General features: G+C 44.4%; 1 protein-coding gene across 5 annotated transcripts in view; it reads right to left on the bottom strand.

Annotated features, from left to right (window-relative positions):
- RTEL1 (regulator of telomere elongation helicase 1) overlaps positions 1-22,500 on the bottom strand; it is a 153,832-nt gene that overhangs the window by 25,533 nt on the left and 105,799 nt on the right. For 3 of the 5 annotated variants that reach the window (XM_085895094.1, XM_085895097.1, XM_085895095.1), the window contains exons 27-33: positions 19,532-19,686; positions 16,071-16,145; positions 14,772-14,979; positions 13,425-13,589; positions 6,017-6,187; positions 1,140-1,382; positions 926-1,060 (exon numbers count right to left, since the gene is read on the bottom strand). In XM_085895094.1, coding sequence (XP_085751220.1) covers positions 926-1,060; positions 1,140-1,382; positions 6,017-6,187; positions 13,425-13,589; positions 14,772-14,979; positions 16,071-16,145; positions 19,532-19,686 — 1,152 coding nt within the window. The remainder of the gene's footprint in view (positions 1-925; positions 1,061-1,139; positions 1,383-6,016; positions 6,188-13,424; positions 13,590-14,771; positions 14,980-16,070; positions 16,146-19,531; positions 19,687-22,500) is intronic. The other 2 variants (XM_085895096.1, XM_085895098.1) reach the window with 1 other exon arrangement.

Here is a 22,500-nt window from a genome sequence, read left to right as displayed (position 1 = left end):
GATCTTGTCATTAAATTCGAAACAGTCTTTCTTTATACAAAAATATTAAAAATTACCAAAATGGATAACTTCACCCTCGTCTGTGAAGGTACCAAAAAGTACATTTTGGCCCGTGTCTGACACGAGTAGATGCTCAACTCCGTTCGCTCACTCAAGACTCTCTAACTTTCTTCATGCTTCGTGCACAGTATCCTTGATATTTATAGAATATATATTTTTAAAAAGCAAGAAATAAAATGTGGTAGAGACAATTTCAACAGGAATGTAAATAAGGATAAGAATAAAAAGAGAGAAAAGATAATCTGGGAAAAAAAAAATAATCTGAACAAAATGAGACAGGAAAGCTGGAACAGTAATTGGCATGGTTAGTGTAATCAGAGGAAAGTTCGATTATTGCCAAGAATGAAAGAAAAAAAAGAAAGGAAATAACACATATAATAGAAAATAAATAAAGATGGATAACGTTTTACAGGTAAATCAAGAGTATCCAAAATGCATTCAGAGCCAAAGGTACAGTTTAGCAAAACATGGCAGACACTCAACAGGAAGCACTTCTCACTTACACAAAGGTACCAAACGGAGCACACATCACAGCACAGAAACCATGCACTACCTGCAGTGCGTGTCTCGCACAAGGAGTGAAGCACTGAGCAAATGGTACTTGAGGTTAAGATACATATGTAACCAAGCATGTAGATTATAACAAAATAATAATAAAAATATTACATTAATAATAATAATAATAATCCTTCCATGCACAGCTGGAGAATTTTCGATAAGCACGCAAGGCCGTGCAGTTGCAAGAAGGTCCAAGCAAATACTGCAGTCACTTTATTATGATGAAAGATAAAATGAAACAACAGCAGCTCTTAATCTGCTTTCAACCACCATGCGTAATGTGGAAATTATTTCACGTTGTACTTGCCCGAACAGCATGGCTTAGGCTCTTCTTTCGTGCAATAATTTTTCAAGTCTGCGCTGCAGCTCTTTCCCGTGAGGTTATCGCACAACAACTCAAACTTTCCCTGGTGCTGTGGCAGCACAAATGGTGCAAAATCTGCTGAGCAAACAGGACAAGATGTTGAACACACACTCCTGCAAATTGAAGCAATGTGTACACCTTATAATCACCTGCTTACCTGTGAGCAGGCAAACAGTGGTGGGTTTCTGTGAGAGGAGGGAAGCCAGAATTCCCAGCATCACTTCCAGATCACCCGTTTGCCTGTAGTTCTGCAAAGCCAATTCAACCTGACTGAAGATGTCAGGATTTAAGGCCTTTCGTAACTTTTGTAAAGTGACTGTTGCACCGTCTGCATAGCTTGTGCAACCACTGAGCCGTCGATCCCCAAAGGGCAGTTGTCGTTTGTCTGAGGCTTTGGAACCTGCACTTTGACAGTATGGAGACAAAAAGAAATAAAGACAGAAAGGGCTGGAGATCATGGACAAAAGAAGTAAAGTGCAAAGGAGCAAAGATTTAAGGGACATCCAATATCAATTTGTACAAAAACAAGATTACACAAGGACAATATCCTGACAATAGCAGAGCAACAAATCAACATTGTTTCAACTATTTTTATGTTTAGAACATGTTCCTAAAACACAACATATTAAAAATGTTTAGGTGGCCGAGGGATGAGGACAATGAAGGAAGGAAAGCATCCTCGATGTTGTGTGTTGAAAGCCGAGTAAAGGTGCCAACGTGAAGGATTTGGAAATTTATTTTTTAATTTTTGATCTGATTAATTATTTAAAACAAATTAATTTTTTTTAAAAAACCCAAATGGTTTACTCATCTTCCCAATCTGGTCTAGAGGTGGTGCCAATTGACACTTTTGTCAATTCTTAAGATAATTGCCTTAGTGAAATGTGTGATTGGCACCAAAATGTTGCCAACAAGAAGGCAGCACAACCCATGACATCCAACCCATCCATTCGCATACTCTCTTTCCAGCGTCGGTTCTTCTGAAGCAATTTCTGGGGTTGAGAACAAACCCTGGGCATGTTGTCACTCTGCTGCGGGGTGCCATAGATTGGGGCATGAATTCGAAGCTTGGCCGGGGTAGCAGCACAAATATTTCTCCCAAATGCTGGCAAACCCAGAAAATATTGCTCCCATCAAGGTCACAACTTCAACAAATGATGCCAGCAGCAACCTACCTCCACTAAAGTGTATACTTTTACTCAAATCTAATTTCTACCTTCATACCAGCTATTCACACTTATGCGAAGTACTTGCACAGAACCATAAGTACTACGGATAACCCACCGTTTGTCAGAAACTGTGCATTAAAGGAAATTTGTGGATTGGTGCAAAGAGCAAGAGAAAAACGACTCAAACGTCATGCATCAGAAGCATTATGTTTCGCAATTTTATATCCAAAAATAAATTATGATTAATAATAATTACGTGACATCTTCATTGCATACATGTGTAGAGTATATGCAATTATTAAGAGCAGTCATAAGCCTGACAATTAATACAAATGATAAAACAATGGTATTACAGTATTATCCATCGCGAGATCATAAAGATGACGTCCCTGGTATCCAGAGTGCTGTACGAAATGGCGTCTCTTCCCCCAATCTCAGCGGCTGTGTTTATGCGAAAGTAAAGTCTGGTGGTGTTTCATGTATCTGTCTGCATGTGTGCATGAGTTGCGTCACAGCTCCGGCATGAGCCTTCCAGCGTGTACAAAAGAAACTATCATCGCTGTCCAGCAACGTTTTGCCAACAGAATGGTCTTCACTTGTTGATCGGAAAAATCTAACCTGAGTCTTGCCTGCTGGGCAGCTATCCCAGGAGGTTGCGCCTTCACTTATGAAACGAATATTCCCAACTCGAACCATTTTTTTTCCTCCACATTGACACTGATTATGACCGATATACCTCACAGAAACGCATCATAATTGTTTATGATCATAATTGTTTATGACATATGAATAAATGGTATCTTCTTCTTCTTTCGGCGAGCTCCCGTTAGGGGTCGCCACAGCAGATCAACCGTCTCCATTTCGCTCTATCCTCCACATCTTCCATTGACACTCCAACCACCCGCATGTCCGCCCTCACCGTATCCATGAACCTCTTCTTTGGCCTTCCTCTTTTCCTCCTGCCTGGCAGCTCCATCTTCAACATCCTTCTCCCGATATACTCCGCCTCCCTCCTGTGCACATGTCCAAACCATCTCAATCTCACCTCTCTCACTTTGTCTCCAAACCGTCCGACCTGCGCTGTCCCTCTAATATACTCATTCCTTATCCTGTCCATCCTCGTCACTCCCAACGAGAATCGCAGCATCTTTAACTCTGCCACCTCCAGCTCCGCTTCCTGTCTATTTGTTAGCGCCACCGCCTCCAAACCGTACAACATAGCTGGTCTCACTACCGTCTTATATACTTTCCCCTTCACTCTTGCAGCTACCCTTCTGTCACAAATCACTCCTGCAACTCTTCTCCAACCACTCCATCCTGCCTGCACTCTCTTTTTCACTTCTCTACCACACTCTCCGTTACTTTGGACAGTTGATCCCAAGTATTTAAACCCATCCACCTTCCCCACCTCAACTCCTTGCAACCGCACCATACAACCACCCTCCCTCTCATTTACGCACATGTACTCAGTCTTACTCCGACTGACTATCATTCCCCTTCTCTTCAGTGTGTACCTCCACCTCTTGAGGCTCGCCTCAGCCTGCTCCCAACTCTCCCTACAGATCATGATGTCATCCGCGAACATCATAGTCCATGGAGACTCCAGTCTTATCTCATCCGTCAACCTGTCCATCACCATTGCAAACAGGAAAGGGATCAGAGTCGATCCTTGGTGCAATCCCACTTTAACCTTAAACCGGTCCGTCATTCCTCCCGCACACCTCACCGCTGTCACACTGTCCTCAAACATATCCTGCACGATCCTCACATACTTATCCACTACTCCCGACTTCCTCATACAATGCCACAACTCCTCTCTTGGCACCCTATCATGAGCTTTCTCTAAATCCACAAACACACAATGTAACTTCTTCTGGCCTTCCCTATACTTCTCCATCAACATTCTCAAAGCAAACATCACATCAGTGGTGCTCTTTCCTGGCATAAACCCATATTGCTGCTCACAGATCGTCACCTCTCCTCCCAACCTAGCTTCCACTACTCTTTCCCACACCTTCATGGTGTGGCTTAACAACTTTATCCCTCTGTAATTTCCACAGCTCTGCACATCACCCTTGTTCTTGAAAATCGGAACCAGTACACTTAATCTCCACTCCTCCGGCATCCTCTCACTTTCCAAGACTTTATTAAACAATCTGGTTAACAACCCCACTGCCATCTCTCCTAAGCACTTCCATGCCTCCACTGGTATACCATCTGGGCCAACCGCCTTTCCACTTTTCATCTTCTTCATAACAGTCCTCACTTCATCCTTACCGATCCACCCCACTTCCTGATTCACTATCTCCACCTCTTCCAACCTTCTCTCTCTCTCATTTTCTTCATTCATCAGCTCCTCAAAGTACTCCATCCACCTTCTCAACACACTCTCCTCGCCAGTCAGCATATTCCCATTTGCGTCCTTTATCACCCGAACCTGCAGCACATCCTTCCCAGCTCGGTCTCTTTGTCTTGCCAATCGGTATAAATCCTTTTCCCCTTCTTTTGTATCCAACTTCTCATACAGCTCGTCATATGCCTTTTCCTTGGCCTTTGCCACCTCTCTTTTTGCCTTTCGCCCCACTCCTTGTACTCCTGCCTACTTTATTCATCTCTCTGACTATCCCACTTCCTTTTCGCCAACCCCTTCTTCCTTATACTTTCCTATACTTCCTCATTCCACCACCAAGTCTCCTTATCTTCCTTCCTCTGTCCAGATGTCACACCAAGTACCTTCCTAGCTATCTCCCTCACCACTTCTGCTGTAGTTGCCCAATCATCCCACCCATCTTTACCACCATTCAACGCCTGTCTCACCTCTTCCCTAAATTTCACGCAACAGTCTTCCTCCTTCAGCTTCCACCATCTGGTCCTTGGTTCAGCCCTCACTCTCTTCCTCAACCTCACCTCTAAAGTCATCCGACAGACCACCAATCGATGCTGTCGAGCTACACTCTCCCCTGCCACCACCTTACAGTCACCAATCTCTTTCAGGTTGCATCTCCTGCTTAAGATGTAATCTACCTGTGTGCACTTTCCTCCACTCTTGTATGTCACCCTGTGTTCCTCCTTCTTCTTGAAATACGTATTTACCACTGCCATTTCCATTCTTTTTGCAAACTCTACCACCATTTGCCCTTCCACATTTCTCTTGTTGAGACCATACCTACCCATCACCTCCTCATCCTCTTTATTCCCTTCCCCAACATGCCCATTGAAATCTGCTCCAATCACCACTCTTTCATCCTTGGATACACTCTCCACCACTTCATCGAACTCACTCCAAAAATCTTCTTTATACTCCATCTCACACCCCATATGTGGGGCATATGCACTGATGACATTCATCATCACCCCTTCAATTTCCAAATTCACACTCCTCACTCAGTCAGACACTCTCCTCACCTCCAATAACCTCTTGACATGATCTTCCTTCAGGATTACCCCGACACCATTTCTCCTCCCATCCACACCATGGAAAAACAGTTTGAAACCACCTCCAATGCTCCTAGCCTTACTCCCCATCCACTTCGTCTCTTGTACACACAGTATGTCCGCCTTTCTTCTCTCCATCATATCAGCCAACTCTCGCCCTTTGCCAGTCATCGTCCCAACATTCAGAGTTCCAACTCTCACCTCCACACTTCTACCCTTCCCCCTCTCCCACTGCCTCCGGACTCGCCTTCCCCGTCTCCTTCTCCTCCTTCGCCCAGCAGTAGCACAATTTCCACTGGTACCCTGCTGACCACCGGTACCGGTGGCGGTCATTGGTAACCCGGGCCTCGACCGATCCGGGATGGAAATTCGTTTTGTTGTCCGCATAATGATACCGCATAATGGTATATGGCTCTGAAACTATACATACCCGAGCTGCACAACAATGTCTTGCTTCTCTCACTCCCAGAACACAGGTGTGAACCCCCATGGTTCAGGTGCATCATCGAGTCAAGTCCATGAATTTGCTCATGGCTTACAAACTTAGATTTCTCCATTGCTTCCTTCAGGTCAATCTTCCTTATCTTCAGAGGAGCTTCTTCTGCAAATGAAATAAAGAGGAAAAAAAGAAGATTGATTGAACGAGTCCAAAAAAAAAACTATATGAGCCCCCTTATAATAGTGCAAACGTAATGACGAACTTGGTTATGGTTATGGTCTGCAAAATGATCTTCAAAGGGCCTTTGACGTGTTGAACCCAAAAATGTAATCCATTAAACTTTGTACAGCAATCCATACTTGTGCCACATTTGGTTGAAATCCCATCAGTGGTATTCAAATTATCGTGATAATGATAAAAACAAACAAACTGAGAACGGACGCACGCTCAGACGGACGGACAACCTGAACACACGTCTTCGGCTGCAGAGGCATAAAAATTGAGAATCACCACATCGGATCATCAAATCTTCCATGTATTTTTTTTATACCTTGTCGAGGCTCGTGTAAGAGCGAACACGCAGAACGTACAACAAGGGACAACGGTGGGGAACAGACACATTATAAGATCTGTGGAAGGGAGATGAATGGGGTGGGGTACACGGGGTAAACAAGATGGACACGACAGGGACTTTCAGGAAGGAAAGCAGGGAATTTGAAGGAGATGGGTTTCGGCCGGATTAACGGGGGCAGAAAAGATCGTGGTTTTGGATGGGGGAAGATAAGAGATGGTGGTGAACAGCTCTTTTGAAGATCTGGAGGGAAGAGTGGGATCGAAGAGAGTGTGGGAGGGGAGTTTGTTCCAAAGGTGGGAAAACAAGAGGAATGTATAAATAGCATCATAATCATGAATAACACATTTTACAACCATTTTCCACTTTTTATTTCCTCAAGGGAATGGTTGAATGGTGGTATTCCTCCATCAGGATCGATACATTGCATCAGTTTTATTCTTCTTGCGTATGGCAGCTCAGCTGCCGGGTAGCTATCATTTTGTTGTGGCGTGACTATGCTGCTGATGCTGTGCCCCTATACCAGGACAATGGTACTCATTTCGCCAACCTCGGAAGGATGACAGGCTGAGTCAACACCACCTGGTGTAAATTCAGCGGTCAACAGGGCTCAAACTCAGGACCCTCAGATCCTTAGCCAGTCAGCTTAACCACTAAGCCAACACCAGGCTTAGCTTCATTCAAATCCAAACATTCTATATCATATTTGACATTTTCAATCCCATGTTTTAGGATGCCCTTTCGGCTTTCTTCCTTCTTCCACGAGCTTTATTGTTTTCTTCACAGCGCCATCCTCTGACCATCATTGCACAAGACCATACCAACCAAGTCTTCTCTTCATAGGTTCTTCTTCACAAGCATTGATTTTAATATATTCTCGATTTCTGAGGTGGGCATTCTTTCTTTATGCCTGGTGTTGGCTCAATGGTTCGGGTGGTGGCCTTGGAATCCTAGGATCCCGAGTTCAAATCCCACTTCACTGTTGAATTAATACCAGGTGGGGTTAACTCTGCCTGTCATCCTTCTGAGGTTGGCAAAATGAGTGCCAGCTTGCTGGTATCCTGTGTCGGAGTGGCGATCCGTCCAGGATTGTACTCAACAGCCAAGGAGACTGCTCAGGCAGCACCAACGCTCTGCACAGAGTATGGTTCCAATGGATGGATGGATGGATGGATTCTTTCTTTTAGAGACAATCCATTCATCCATCATATCATTCTCATCTCTCTTGTATTCTTTTTACATCTTCGATCTGCATTGCTCATGTTTCACTTCCAAACATCAATACCGGTTTGATCCAGGCTGTATAAACTCAAACTTTGACACGTAATGGAATGCTTCTATGCTTCACCATACCACCTCGATTGTCTCCACTTGCTCCAGGCCGACTTGTTGATTCAATGGCTAATCCTGATCCTCCTGATGCCTCCATGATGTCTCCAAGAATGTTTTCCAAATCGAATTCTGAGCCAAGGAGCATTTCTTTTTGTTCTTCATGTTTGTAATGATATTATTCATCCACATCGTTTCCATATAAAAAATTCCAGTTGTCTTCACCGGAAGCTCACGGCCCCAAGGAAGCCGGCCACTCCGACCGTATTCCCCAGATGAATTGTTAAATAGTTCTCTGTAATGTACGAATTGAGAGGAAGGTGTAATTGAATGGTGCACAGTGTCAAGTTCAAGATGACAGTGCGGGCAGACTGGGTTTTGAGTTGGGTCGAGTTTGTGTTCATAGGTTTTGAGTGTGGGGTGGTAACTGGAACGGTGTCGATAATGTTACTCTGTAAGAGTACAGAAGGTTTTGTTCAGATTAATGAATCGCAGTGTGTGGTTCGTTGAGTATTTATTGTTGCGCTGTTGTTGCAAAGCAATGGTGGTGATGCGATTGTGAATGTTTTTCCGAGACGAGTCTAAAAGGTGGAGGTGGCACGTTTGAAAGGATGTTGTTGGAGTAAGTTGCCGGTGAGATCCTTTTTGTGTCTGAGAAGAGGTGGGTGATTGTACAAGTGTTGACATGGGTGTTGTAGTCTTCACATGGCATTAATGGATTGTGTGCCTCTGATAAAGGTCGTGTGGAGAAGTATTTTTGTTTCGGCGTGGAGATGATCTATGTTGGTGGGTCGGGTAAAGCCTGTGATCACTTTGAATGCTTTGTTTTGTATAATTTGAAGTATTAACGGATTTGCTTTGGATATGATGGGTGCCCAACTTGGACTAGCTTAGTTAAGAGTGGTTCAGATAAACTGCCAGTTATGGTTAAAGATTCATTTTGTTGATCAAACTTGGTATTGGTTAACGATTTTATTTTAGTGCGTTGAGTATTTGGTCGACTTTAGTTTTACAAAGTTTGTTGTATGCATTTTGTGAAGGTCAAGTGCGATTCCAAGTATTTTAAGGTTAATATTTAGGGTGAGTTGTTGGCTCTACATTGTGCTTGTTGCGTGGTAGTTTGGATTCACGTTTGTCTGGGGTTAAGAGAGTGATTGTTGATTTCGTTGACAAGACCTTGATTCTGTTTAGTGTGAGCCAGTGTTGGCATTATGTATTGTTGGATAAAGCGAGTGGTTGTATTTATGGTGTCGTCTTATGCTGCTATGCAAAAGTCATCTGCACAAGTAAGGATCGTCACATGAAGAGGACGTTCTGGAATGCCATGGACAAAGAGGATATATATATATATATATATATATATATATATATATATATATATATATATATATATATATATATATATATATATATATATATATATATATATATATATATATATATATATATTGTTACGGCTGTGGAAATTCGCATTACACCATGAAAGGCCCGTAGGTGAGATATCTCTAAGTACATGTGTAGTTAGCCCCAAATCCGTTGTCTCGAGGGAATTTATGTGATTCATTCGGGCTGCGATGCTTTGAGATAGCCGTTTTTCTGTTCTATCTTTATTTTGAACCAACCACTTCTCAACCACCATCACACAACCACCAACCACAACACCCACAACCACACCTGCCTCTCAACAACCACGCCATCCTCACCACTCCGCCAGCAACCGTCAACATCTCCACGAACACAAAAGGGGAACAACTACTCCCACCCCGATTTCCCTGGTAAACAAGAATGACGGTTGGAACTCAACTCCCACCCCGATTTCTCTCGTGGAATGTTCCCCCTCCCCACGCACCGCGAAGGGAGGGGCGGGGTGCCGGGGAAATAAAAGGGCGCACGGAGGCGCCGCTGAGAGAAAGTCAGGTCAGAGGAGGTCAGGTCAGGGCGGTCGGTGAGAGTGTCAGTGTCAGTCGGCGGTTCATGGTCTTCTGCCCGTCTGGGTCTTGGAGAAGTGGTCCGTAGAGCGACCCGCTCGTTGGAGCTTGCAGTCGGAGGAGAGTCCGGACCTCGCGGAGGGACGCGGACTGGAGGCGCCGCTCTGCCAGCTGTGTCGCTCGGACCTGTGCGTTCGTACAAGGAGCGCTGGAGAGAGCTCGCCCACCATCGCACCATGAGGGTGCAGGTAACCTGCAACGGTCTCGTGGGACTCGTTGGGTCTGCCAAGTCCCACGCCATAAAGGCCCACGGGCCCCATCTGCCCCCTTGTCTATGAGGATGGCTTCTTTCCTTTGCTTTTAAGTAAATGTGTGTTGGCGCTGTCTGTAAAGTAGAACTGTATAAGTGTTGCCGTGTGTACGCATATTCGGTTTAACTCTTGCTTTCGCTTTATATGTGCATTTTGATTATTGTGGCTGTATATACGTGCTTTCCGTGTACCGCGGAATAAATGTGCATTTGTGTTGAACTGTTTTCCCGTTTCGCTTCGTCTCATTCCTTTTAATTGACCCTCCATCCTGCTTCACATAAAGGGTTCGTAGTGGGCTTAATACACCCGATAATTAATCGGAACCGTCGAGGCCGACGATAACACCGCTCGGTTATCACTGTAGCACGGAACGGACCGCTTAAGCGGTTCGTGTCCAGAGTCGGCCTGCGGCGTGGTGCGATCGCCTGGTCAACCATTCGCGCAGGTACTTAGGTACATCGAATTTGGCGAGCAACCCTATCCTGCGCGGGTGGGCAATTGGCACGATCGTGGTGAGGTTAAACCCCCACCCGTGACTAGCTCCCGACGTTGGTTCCGAGAGGGTCACGACTAAATTGTCCGTCCGGTGGGTGACGTGCCGCGATTCGAGTCACGTGGCCGTCCGCACGCCGGCGGGCGCGAATTCGCAACAATATATATCTTCTTCTTCCAACTGCTCCCGTTAGGGGTCGCCACAGCGGATCATCCGTTATGATCCGCATACTGATTTGGCACAGGTTTTACGCCAGATACCCTTCCTGACGATCCCTGTGTCGTAAGAGGTGACCAGGGTTGCCTCTTACGACACAGGGATCTGGTACACCTATTTTAACTGGGGTATACACCGGCCCAGTATACTGGTACTCACTTCACCAACCTCGGAAGGATGACAGGCTGAGTCAACCTCCTGGTGTGTATCAATTCAAGCGGCCAACGGGGCTTGAACTCAGGACCTTTTGGATCCCAAGCCACTACCCTAACCACTACGCTAACACCAGGCATGCAGTGTTTATAGTATGACCGGTAGAAAATGGATTTCAGACATTATTTTGTTTCCATCTTCACTGTTATTCAATGCAGAATCATTTTGATGAGATAGTTTGAATCATAATTCATGTCCATCGCACGTCTGCCTTCCCTTCCTCTCACCTCATGCTACATTCTCTTCACCCATCTATCTCTATATCTATATCTATATCTATCTCTATCTCTATCTCTATCTCTATCTCTATCTCTCTCTCTCTCTCTCTCTCCCCAACCCACCCCCCCTCCAACCCAGTATTTCCATCTGCAAAGCGACGGGTGGTATTTGCTCGTGTGTGTGTGTGTGCGTCTGACATATATATATATATATATATATATATATATATATATATATATATATATATATATATATATATATATATATATATATATATATACATATATACATACATATATACATACATATACATATACATATACATATACATATATATATATATATATATATATATATATACATACATATATATATATATATATACATACATACAGGGTGTCCCAAAAGTCTGGATCCATAGGCATTTTCCTTATATAAAATTTGATATTTTTCTTTTTCTTTCAGATCCAAGATGGCTTTGAAACTAACAATTGAAGATCGAATTGAACTCATTCTCATGTCCGCAAGACAGGATTCTTCACTTATAGAGGAGTTGCTGCCGAATTCAAGAGAAAGCATCCTGATAAGCATCCAATAACACATGCCACTGTTAAAGTGTTTAAACGTTTTAGGTTCAGAAATGTTCAACGTTCTTGTATTCAGTGTATAAACAAGTGTCGCGAAGTCCAAGGCCGTTAATGTGAGCATTTACTGCAATAAAACTTTGAAGTTTTTGCCGATCGATCCAGACTTTTGGGACACCCTGTGAAAAAAAAAAATGCACTGGAATCCCCATGTCCAAACACTTTCTTGGACCTCTTAAAGTTTTCAAATTGGCCATGGTGGCACACGCAGAGTGGCGATAATGGCTGTGATCGGCCCACCATGTCGCACCTGCTCATTGGCTGGCTGTCTTTGCTTGCTCTATCTTTGAAACCATAAAGACCATTTGACATTCATATGTAATCTGTACATAAGTATCATTGTACATGTACTTAGTCTAGTTCAAATCTACCTCAATAACACCATTTTTACCTGACATGACCACTGACCTTTGACCCCTTGACCCAAAAGTCTAATCAGTTCATCTTTACATCGTAATTATGCCTCTGCTGACGAAGTCTCCAGAGGCATTATGTTTTCGGGTTGTCCGGGCCAGCTGTCAGGCCGTGTGTCCGTGATAGGTTTTTGTTACCGTAATAACTTATGAACGGCTGAAGGGATCCAAGTCAAACTTGGTACAAGTATGCATAGTGATGTAAAGATAGACAGTCGATTATGGGGTCAACGGATCCTGTTAGGGTAAAAAATTCTGTGACCTTGTGAACCAGTGATGGGATTTTGAAGGCGAAAAGCTGAGAAGGGCACGTTTACCGATGGAGGAAACTGCAGACGAGGTTTCAAGTGTTAGACCTCCCTCAGAGCGAAAAAGAGAAGTAAACATAAAATGCTCTGACAAGAGGATAACATTCGAAACATCAGACACGTGGCAAAACTAATACATAGCACGATGTCTCAAAAATGTATTGGGCCCGATATGTTCTCGTGGATCAGGCATTGCGTGGCGAAGGTATGCGCTATACCGAATGCCCTTCTAGTTTTATCTGTAATTGCTAAAAAAAACACTCTTCAGAAAGAAAAATTGAGCATCAAAATTTTGGAGTCTTGTACTGTTTCTCAAATGTATTCCTATTCCAGTTGAAGAGGATCAGGACCATTAATTCGTACATTCCAGAAACAATTACATCAGTGGAAGGCAAAGTTAAGTTATGGAAAAACAACATCGCTATCTGAAATGAGCACATAAATAGCAATGACGCCAATCTACAAATGATCGCAGACATGTTTACCTTGGCAGATCACAGACCTGCGTCATTGACCCCGATACAAGAGGGTCCACCTCATGACAGTAAGCATCGACTAAATTAGCCAAAAAACATACATCAATGGTACCAACCACGCTCGTAAACAATTTAAAAAGAAATGAAAGGCATGCACGCCAAAGAAGAAACGAAAAAGTAATGAAAATCACTTCGTAGGTGTCATGAGCTAGTTGAGTGTATAATTTTATATTGAAGCTTTCAGTTTAACAGATAAATATAAACAGGTTGGTGTTTACTTGTCCTGTTTTCCGTTGGGTGCTGAAGCGGGTTCCAAAGCACACGTGCCTGCTGGGCATGCAACTTGCCATCTTGCACTGAAGTCCCAGAGCCCAGCCCGACGATGCTCTGATATGCAGCCTCAAAGGCCTGCTTGTGTTGTGGTCGAACAAAACCATAGAAATCTGCAAAGGAAATCCAAAAAACATGCACAAGCTAGAACGGCACTCGGTGGAATGCGTGCCTCCACCAGGTTGAACAGTTTACATTTTGTATTCCACCGAAAAGGACAGATCTGCATCCGGACCTCAACCAAAACCTACTCAACCCATCAAGAAAGTTTTATCACAACTCGTCCATAACTTTTTGAGATATTATACTAGATATTGTTTTTGGCCCCATCTCTCAATGATGAAAAAAATCACATAATTTTTTTTTTTCCCCAGCATCCAGATCCAGATCTCACCAAAATGTAACCATTTCATCCTAGTCACGCACCCAACCTGCCCACAACTTTTTTGAGGTATCGTGATCACAGACAGACAAAAAAAGGGTGAAAATATAACCTCCGTCCACCTTCAGTACTAGAGGTTACCATGCAAAAAGAACAGCATGGCACAATGGGTGAGCAGGAAAAAAAGAAAGGAAAAAAAAAAAAAAACATAGCTTGGGGGTGTGTAGGGGTGTTGAGGTGGGTGCACCAAGTGAGTGAAAAACAAAACCAAAAGGGGAGGCACACACACCGAGCAAATGAGAGAAGGGGGAGGGGCTCGTGCACCGAGCCAAAGAGTGAACGGAGAGGCTCGTGCACAGAACAAGAGAGGAGAGGGACGCAAAAGGGGAAGGGACACACTTGGGTTATTTTTAATCTTTCACTTCATAATATGCAATTACAGTTGAGAAGTGGACCCAGGAAGAGGCTGTTTAGAACATCATTGTCGTGTCCTTTTTGATGTCCAGGTTTACATACTTGCATCTGTCAAAACACCGATGTCTTTAATGTACGTAGATGTGTATGCTGACCTTTATATTTAACTCCAAAATAAAGAGGCCAACCATTCTTAAAAAGTACGGAGGGATTTTTATATTTTCTTCAACACTAATGAATTCAGACCAAACAGCCGGCACACGCTCCACAATGCAGCGTTCCTTTGTGACAATGCATCAGAACAGCAATTTGTTTGGGATTCGACTCCATCTGGACACGCAAAGAGCCGTGCTTCAGAAATCAAAGTTTTATGAACGAATACTTGAATACCCTGCTGTGGCTTTCAACACAAATCTGACAGATGCAAAACTTTTTTTTTTCCACCGACACGTTGCAAAAAAAAGGGGCAAAAGCAACTTCACCGGGAATCGGATCAAACCTCGAAATAAAGAGTGCATCCGCGGATCGGAGGCGAAGATCTCACGCAGGCAATCAAGCAATGCAGGCAGGTTCTCAGTCTCTTTGTAGCTGCGGAGGGCCTTGGTGAACGTCCCATAGTTTTGGTGGCTCAGGGCACATTTTACCTGCGTCAAGTACCCTCGAGCCATGTCGTGCTTGGTCATGTTATCTGAACACGATTGAGGCTTCTGCACAAATCACAAAAAACCAATCCCAACATTATACAAAAAAAAACAACAGAGAGAGACCGAGAGAAAGGCAGGGTACATTTATAGCACAGCTCGAGTTAATGGCATACTTAGATTTCGGAGGACAGATGAAAATTGGAAACATGTTCCAGAGATGCTATATTGTATAGCTTGTGTTTCTGCTTGTTGCGCGTCAATGGCGTTTTGAGGCTTCCCTTCATAGATCTATCGCTTCATTTCACGATTATGTCACTCGGGCCACATCTGGTTTTGAAAAAGCAGTCAAAGCTCCCAGAATGATAAATTTCGGGTGTGTGTACGTGTACGTGTACGTGTACGTGTACGTGTACGTGTGTGTATAGCTGCTAATGATACATGTGTTTTGAAAGGTCAATGATGACAACCAATAAAATTCCTTTTGTTGGTAACTAGCATGCTTACCTTCATGTTTTTTTCACTGCAAGCTAAATTTAACAAACCCTCTGATACAGGTACCATGGCATGTGGTTATATTTTACCAAGCAATTGTTATCGTTCCCTCTTTCACTTTTATTCCCTTCTGTTCTTCCATACCCACATGCCTGCTGCCCAGAAAGCGACGAAACATTTCCATGCACTATTTGACTCGCAATGACTCACTTTTTCTAAAATTCATTTCTGTGGCTGCAGCGGTTTCCCAAATCCCTTTGCATTAGCAATTTAGCCACTGCTGTCATTACATAGCCTGTTCTCTCAAAGTGCAGCTGTTTCGACTGGGTAATGAGACTCAGTTCTCGTCACTGATGTACCAGAGAGAAAAACGACAACGGCACTCGGTGGAGCGCATCCCTCCGCCAGGCTGAACAGTTTACGTTTTGTATCCCACTGAGAAGTGGGATCTGGATCTGAACCTGGACCAAAATCGAATCGGCTTGTTCATGTCACATGCCAAACTCATCCACAAAGTTTTGTCATAACCTGTCCATAACATTTTGAGATATCCTGCTTTCAGATATCTCACAAAAAGACAGACAAACAGTGGGTAAAAACACAACCTCTGTCCACCTTTCGTGGCGGAGGTAACAACATGGCACAGTTACCAGCAAGTTTACCTTTGTATTCACAACCACGAGCCTCTTTGATATTCCCTTGTACCGATCCTCACCAACCTTGTTCTGCCTCTGATCCTACGAGGGGAAATAAAATAAACAATAAAATAGAACCGCAGCAGCAGTCTCATCACAAATCGACTTGCATAACATAACAGGGCACAGCTCGTGCGTGTATTGCAACCATGTGTTTATCAGTGGATCACGTTACAATCAAACCTAATTGTGCAAGTCATCAAATCGAGTTTTTGATCCACATGACGTGCGGTTTATATCCAGTCTCACAACAGGTAAAGCCGACAAATACAAAGCTTCCCTTATTATCACACTCCATTTTTGTCCGCCACCCTCCGACAAGGTTGCAGATGAGGCACGTAAAAATGAGCTCCGTCCGACTGACCGATCATCCATCCATGTACTTTTGTGTACACCATATGGCATACTTCAAAAACCCATTGAACATTTAGCTTTCATATTGAAGATAACTATTCCTCATGACGTCATCTCAACCTGATTAGATCACGGCTGCGATTGGCTGAATCGTTGCCTTGGCAACAATCACAGTAACTTGGATTATGTGTGTGCTATTTCAAACACCGTTCAAGATTCATCTTTCATATTACGCAGACCTATTTCCCATACCACCCAAAAGGCGGGGGACCGCGAGTTGCTCCTTGGTGTTTGTCTGTCTGCCCGTTCCCTTATATCTTGGTAGCGTCAGACTTGGCAACTACAATGGAGGCCCCATGTGCATTTATAGTGAAAAAAAATTATATATATATATATATATATATATATATATATATATATATATATATATATATCTCGTAACAACTTAGGGGGGGATTTGGAATAGGACTCAGGGAGGGGGGGGGATCTCTAACGGTTTCAGTGATAACCTTGTAGTAACAACGTAGGCCCCCTCAGGGGTTCATTATGAAAAAAAAAATGAAGTTATTAGCTTTCAATTTTGAGATCGTTTTTGGTCGTCCACAAGACGGTGGTCTCCTCGCGTTAATCTTATGTGGTCTCGTCGGGTGGGTGCCTGGAATGTCTTCACTTTAAGAGAGGATGATCACCCATCTCTGCTATCACCTGAGCTCCAGCGTTTGAAACATCAGTATTGCAGCACTCTCCAAGGATCGGACATCAGATAGTTGTGAGATCATGGTGGGCTGGTACACCTACTATTGGTCTGGTCGGTTTGATGGTTACCATGCCCAAGTAGTTGCTGTAGCTGTGTCCAACAAGCTGATTCCCATAATAATTGAGGTCACGCTGGGAAGCGAGCGTATGAGACCAAGGATTCGTCACTCATATGCCTGGTGTTGGCTTAATGGTTTGGGTGGTGGGCTTGGGATCCTATGATCAGGGGCTGGGAGCTGCTCCCTGGGGAGTTTCAGCAGGGGCTGCTCACAGCTGAAGTGAATAGGGATGCCTTCTGGAGGATTTTCAGTCTTCATGGGGTGGCACCAAAACTGATCAATCTGATTTATGAACTGTACTCTGGAACTGAGAGTGCTGTGAGATGTGGTGACACCATATCCGACTTGTTTCCAGTTGTTGCTGGAGTTCGTCAGGGGCGTGTACTGGCCCCCACACTTTTAAGCACTTGTCTGGACTGGATCAAGTTGGAGAGATCAAGTTGCGGTGCATCATTTGGTAATGTCAGGATCTCTGACCGTGATTTCACAGATGATGCAGTCATCTTTGCGGACACGTTGGATATCCTCATGGAGACGTTGGAGCCCCCCCAAGCACTGAACGAAGAGCCGGAGCCGCAGAGTTTATGAATTTTCCGGGTCAAAACAAAGGTCCAGGCTTTCAATGACCTCTTGAATGCTGCTATCTATTCTGTTCCTGTTTATGGCAAGGAGGTTGAGGTCATGGAGAGATTCACTTACTTTGGCAGTGACATTCATGTTTCCACATGTTGTGAGCCAGAAATTAATGGACGTCTCAGTCAGGCCTGGGGAGTCATGGACTCGGTGGATAATGGGGTGTGGCGCTGTCGGTACCTATGCAGGATGACAAAAGTCCCAATCCAAGTCCTTGGTGCTTCCATTCTAGCACTATGGATGTGAGACTTGGACTCTGACAAAGGATACGAGATGCAGACTTAGCTTATTCGGAACCAGGTATCTTCGGAGAATCCTTGGCTATGGCTTGTCAGACTGTGTCCAACGTCGTTTGCCGAGAGACTCCGATGAGACTTGTTACCTGCATAATCCATGAGCGTCAGCTTGGGCTGAATGGCCATGCGGCTCGTTTTCCTGATGCTGATCCTGCTCACCAGTCTCTCAGCGAGGGAGCCTTGTGGGTGGAGGAGGCAAACGGGCCGACCATGTGCCTCGTGGTTGCAGCAGGTTGATCATCCTCTCAAGGAGATGGGGATCGGGCAGGAATCTGCCTGGGGGATAAACGAACGACGGCCCTGGAGTACTAGCAGAAAGTGGACGCAGTGACACGCTGCTCCAGCTCATGCTCCCTTACTTTACCTGACACGATTGTTAAGGGAGGGGGTGGGGGAGGAGGATTTGAAATAGCAGGAAAGGTAATCTATTTCACCAATTTAACTGATTGTGACCAAAATTTTCAAGAATAGTGTAGACCCCATTTTGAGTAGAATTAAGTGAGGGGGGGGGCATGGAGGGTTTAGTGATGTTTGTTGTCCTGAAAACAGTGGTGGCATAGCATGTGGTCCCCCTCTCGTACTTGGCATTTGTTGTCTTGGTGATGCAAGGCTTGTGGGAAGAGTCTGTACATATTGACAGGTCAAGCAAATATAATAGGAGACATCATTGTTCAGGGACACCTACCTCTAACTTCAGGATTTCGTTCTCATAGAGATAAGCTTCAATTAATTAATCCAATTTATTTTGTAACCACAAGAATGCATTTTATTTAAAATATTTTGAACTTGTATGGTCTCATAAAGCAAGTACAAGACAACAAGTAATCTCACCATCCAATAAATAAAAAAATAATTTGACAAGACATTTCCTTCATTTACGCTGCCACCTAAGTATGAGCGAATTGGCAGGGTAGAAGTTCAATACAGCACAGGCGAAGAGCCGATGAAGAACAGGCAGTATTCAAACTTGAAGGGGGCATCAATAGTATGGTTGTCCAGTGGGCAAGGCTCGGGTCTGATGTTTTGATGATGAAACAGCATATGATGCCTGCCTGCAAAGTCCTGGACAAAGACCCAATTGGTGGGCGAAATGTCAGACCGGAGCCTTGCTGACTGGACAGCTACACGACAGTTGATGAGGCCTCAAGTTTTGAGCAGTGATCTTCCCAAGAGCATGTGGACAAGCAATGTATGGTCAGACATGGTTGGAGAAAGGATAAAATTAATTTGGGCTGAAAGGCACATCACAATAAGTCAACATGTTGGTTTCACGATTCAAGCAAAACAAAAGAATTTGGCGATTTCAAAACTGACAGTACCCGAGGCGAACCTGCTCGTTTTGGTCGTTGTCCAATGCCTGCCTGTGGTCACCATTCTCATTCCGAGCCAAGGCATCCAGAAGGCCCCGGGTCTGCACACCACCTGCACCATCTTGTCCCTCGTACACCGTGTACAGCTGGGCAAGTGAAGCTCCTTCCTCATGAACTAAATTTGATTGCACACCGACAAATGTCAAACATTATACAAGGAATTTACAAGGAAATTATGCACAGGAGGAGGCCATTCGGCCCATCATGCCTGCGCCACACCAAGACCAGATTTTAATAAATCCGTCAATACCCCTTCCCTTCGTGTGCTGCTTTTTGGCTGCCACACTGGTACTCATTTCGCCGACCTCGGAAAGATGACAGGCTGAGTCAACCCCTTGGTGTTAATTCAGCAACCAACGGGACTTGAACTCAGGACCCTGGGATCCCAAGCCACCACCCGAACCGCTAAGCCAACACCAGGTTTACGTCGATTTTTCATGTGCAACCGGACAGCGTAGTGTGAAGTACACATCATGCACCGGGTAGACAGCAAAAGTGAACAAAGCAAACTGTGATGAGGATGCAAACCAGGCATTTGACGTACTTTGTGACACGCTTTAGCCACTGATGTTGAACCTCAAGGTTCAAACTTTCCATCCATCGTGAACGTCAAAACGACAACACAAACGGACGTCGATGGTCATGTGCAACCGGGGCAGCATAATCTTGTACACAAATGATAAACGTCACGTATTTTCTGTTACAGCTGAAAATGTTCATCTCAATTTCCACCGTGTCCTGTCCAACATCCAAACCGACGTTGGTAGAGGAAGCAAGGCCTTATTTTAAAAATGATTCCTGAAACGGAATCTTCGTCTTGTGGTGCCTTTTCCTTTATAGATAGCATTTTGGTTCCCTTCCAAGTTGCCCTGAGGTCGTTGAGAGTCAACCACGATGCCCAAGATGACATCACATGTACGCGAGATCAGGCTGGGCAGGCAGTCAACTCCATCCTCACTGTCATTTGTAACCCACTTGGGTTTTTAACCAACAACCTCATAGTGACATGGAAATACTTTCTGAGACTTGACTTGGTTTCCAAGAGCTTAGAATCCAAATCCAAAAGAATACTTGCTGCCTTCAGCTGGATTTAAACTGTCTTTTCAAAGAGGATGAAGCACCCCTCCACCCTCACCCCCAACCACACTCTTCCTGCACCCATCCTATCACTACCCCCCCTACACACTCAGTGAAACATCACGACGGCACGTGAACTACCTTCCCACCAGGTTAGAAAAATTCCTCGCCACTCTACGCTGCTACAGAATCAATACTTAAATACCCAAGAGGTGGCAATCTCTTCACCAATCATCTTTAACTCTGCTATTTTCCATGCCATTCTCTGAGGGCTGTCTGCCTGCATCATGGAAAATATCGCTAATGTTACATCGATTTACAAGATGGTGTCAAAAATGACCATCTCAACATGGTGTCAGCAGTCTTCCCATCACAAGGAAGGTAATTTCATTAACAATTGCAGCAGAGCTCAAGATTCATCTGTTCTCAAACTCCCTAATCTCTGACAATCAGTTTGTCTTCCGCTTCCATGTCCACTCTGTCTCAAACTCTTCCCTCAAGTCTACCACACACCTCCAGCTCATGGTCACTCCCAGTTTTATCTGAGTGTTACTACATAACAACACCAGCTGACACCATGTCCCCCTTTGTCTCATGTTATAGTGCATCCACTTGGTATTGGCCTCATGCTTGCCCTTCGTCCCATTTTGTATGTTGATCCCTTCCCTCTCTTTGCCCAACAATGAATATGGGGCAGCATCAGTGATGAAGTACTGATGCTCATCTTCTCTGTCTTGTCAACAGGAGGCAAGGAGGAAGGCTGGCTGCATGTCAACTGCCTTGGCTTGGATAGCAATTCCGTAGACCCTGTGGGATGTTCCCTCACCACTGCTGGCCTCCTCAAGTCAGTCAATGTTGTCCCAGACTAGGGTATTGAAAACTCCAGAATGGATGTTTGGCTGGAAGATAAACATCATCCTTTGACATAGAGAGATTTTGCAGACACAGGGCTGTCTGTGTCACTCTCTTCCATCTCGGAGTAGGATAGTGCAAGTAGGACACATTGTGACCAAGTCGATTGAGGGTCTTTATGAGATCTACATTCCCAGTCAGAGAATTGACTGCAAATGGCAGAATGATGTGTTTGAGTGGCTTTGTCTTTACATGAGTGATGGCATATATCAAGTTACGACCAAATGAGCTTGCAAGCCGTTGAACTCTTTGGGATGCATGGCCGTTGTCCCTGGTTCCTGTAAGCAAACATCATAGAAAGAGGGTGACAGACTCTGGGATGGTGGACCCTCATTCCTCTGCTTCCACTACCAGTGGTGGCAAGGCTTGGGGGAAATCTTGCTTTCTGAGGTCTGCTCTCACCTAATGGGCTGACTTTGCAATAACGTCTTCTACAGTGAGAGATTTCAGGGTCTGCAGCTCCGCTTTCAGCATCTGGTAGGCCTTGGCAAGTTGTCAGGCAAGAGAAGAAGTTTCCCTTTCTCATTGGTGAAGACATTTGGAGATTCACCAAACTCGCGTTCCAGACGTCGGCGGTGGTGCTTATTAAAGAAGTCCTTCACCAATTCAATGACAACAGATTTCATGGATATAACCAGTTTAAATGTGACATTGGATATCACCATCACATGGGGGGTGGTGAAAACCTCACTCCTGATAAACAGGTACACCTCATTGTATGAATTGTAGCACAACCTATGATAGTACCCTTCCGTTGCTACGAGGTGTCTGCCGACAATAGTAAGCAATCTACAATCCATTTTCTTCATAGCTGCATTCCTGATGCTGGCATCGGCTCGCAGCTCCTGCCATTGTACAAGAGATTTTTGTGGTTTCTGTCTGTGAAGAAACTTCTTGGCTTTCTGACAAAAGATGCATTCTCCCTCAAAAACTCTCGATG

This window comes from Eptatretus burgeri, chromosome 9 (assembly GCF_056783735.1).
Source record: "Eptatretus burgeri isolate ZD-2024b chromosome 9, Ebu_testis_v1, whole genome shotgun sequence".
NCBI classification, from domain to species: Eukaryota; Metazoa; Chordata; class Myxini; order Myxiniformes; family Myxinidae; genus Eptatretus; species Eptatretus burgeri.
This window is presented reverse-complemented; position numbering and strand designations above follow the sequence as displayed.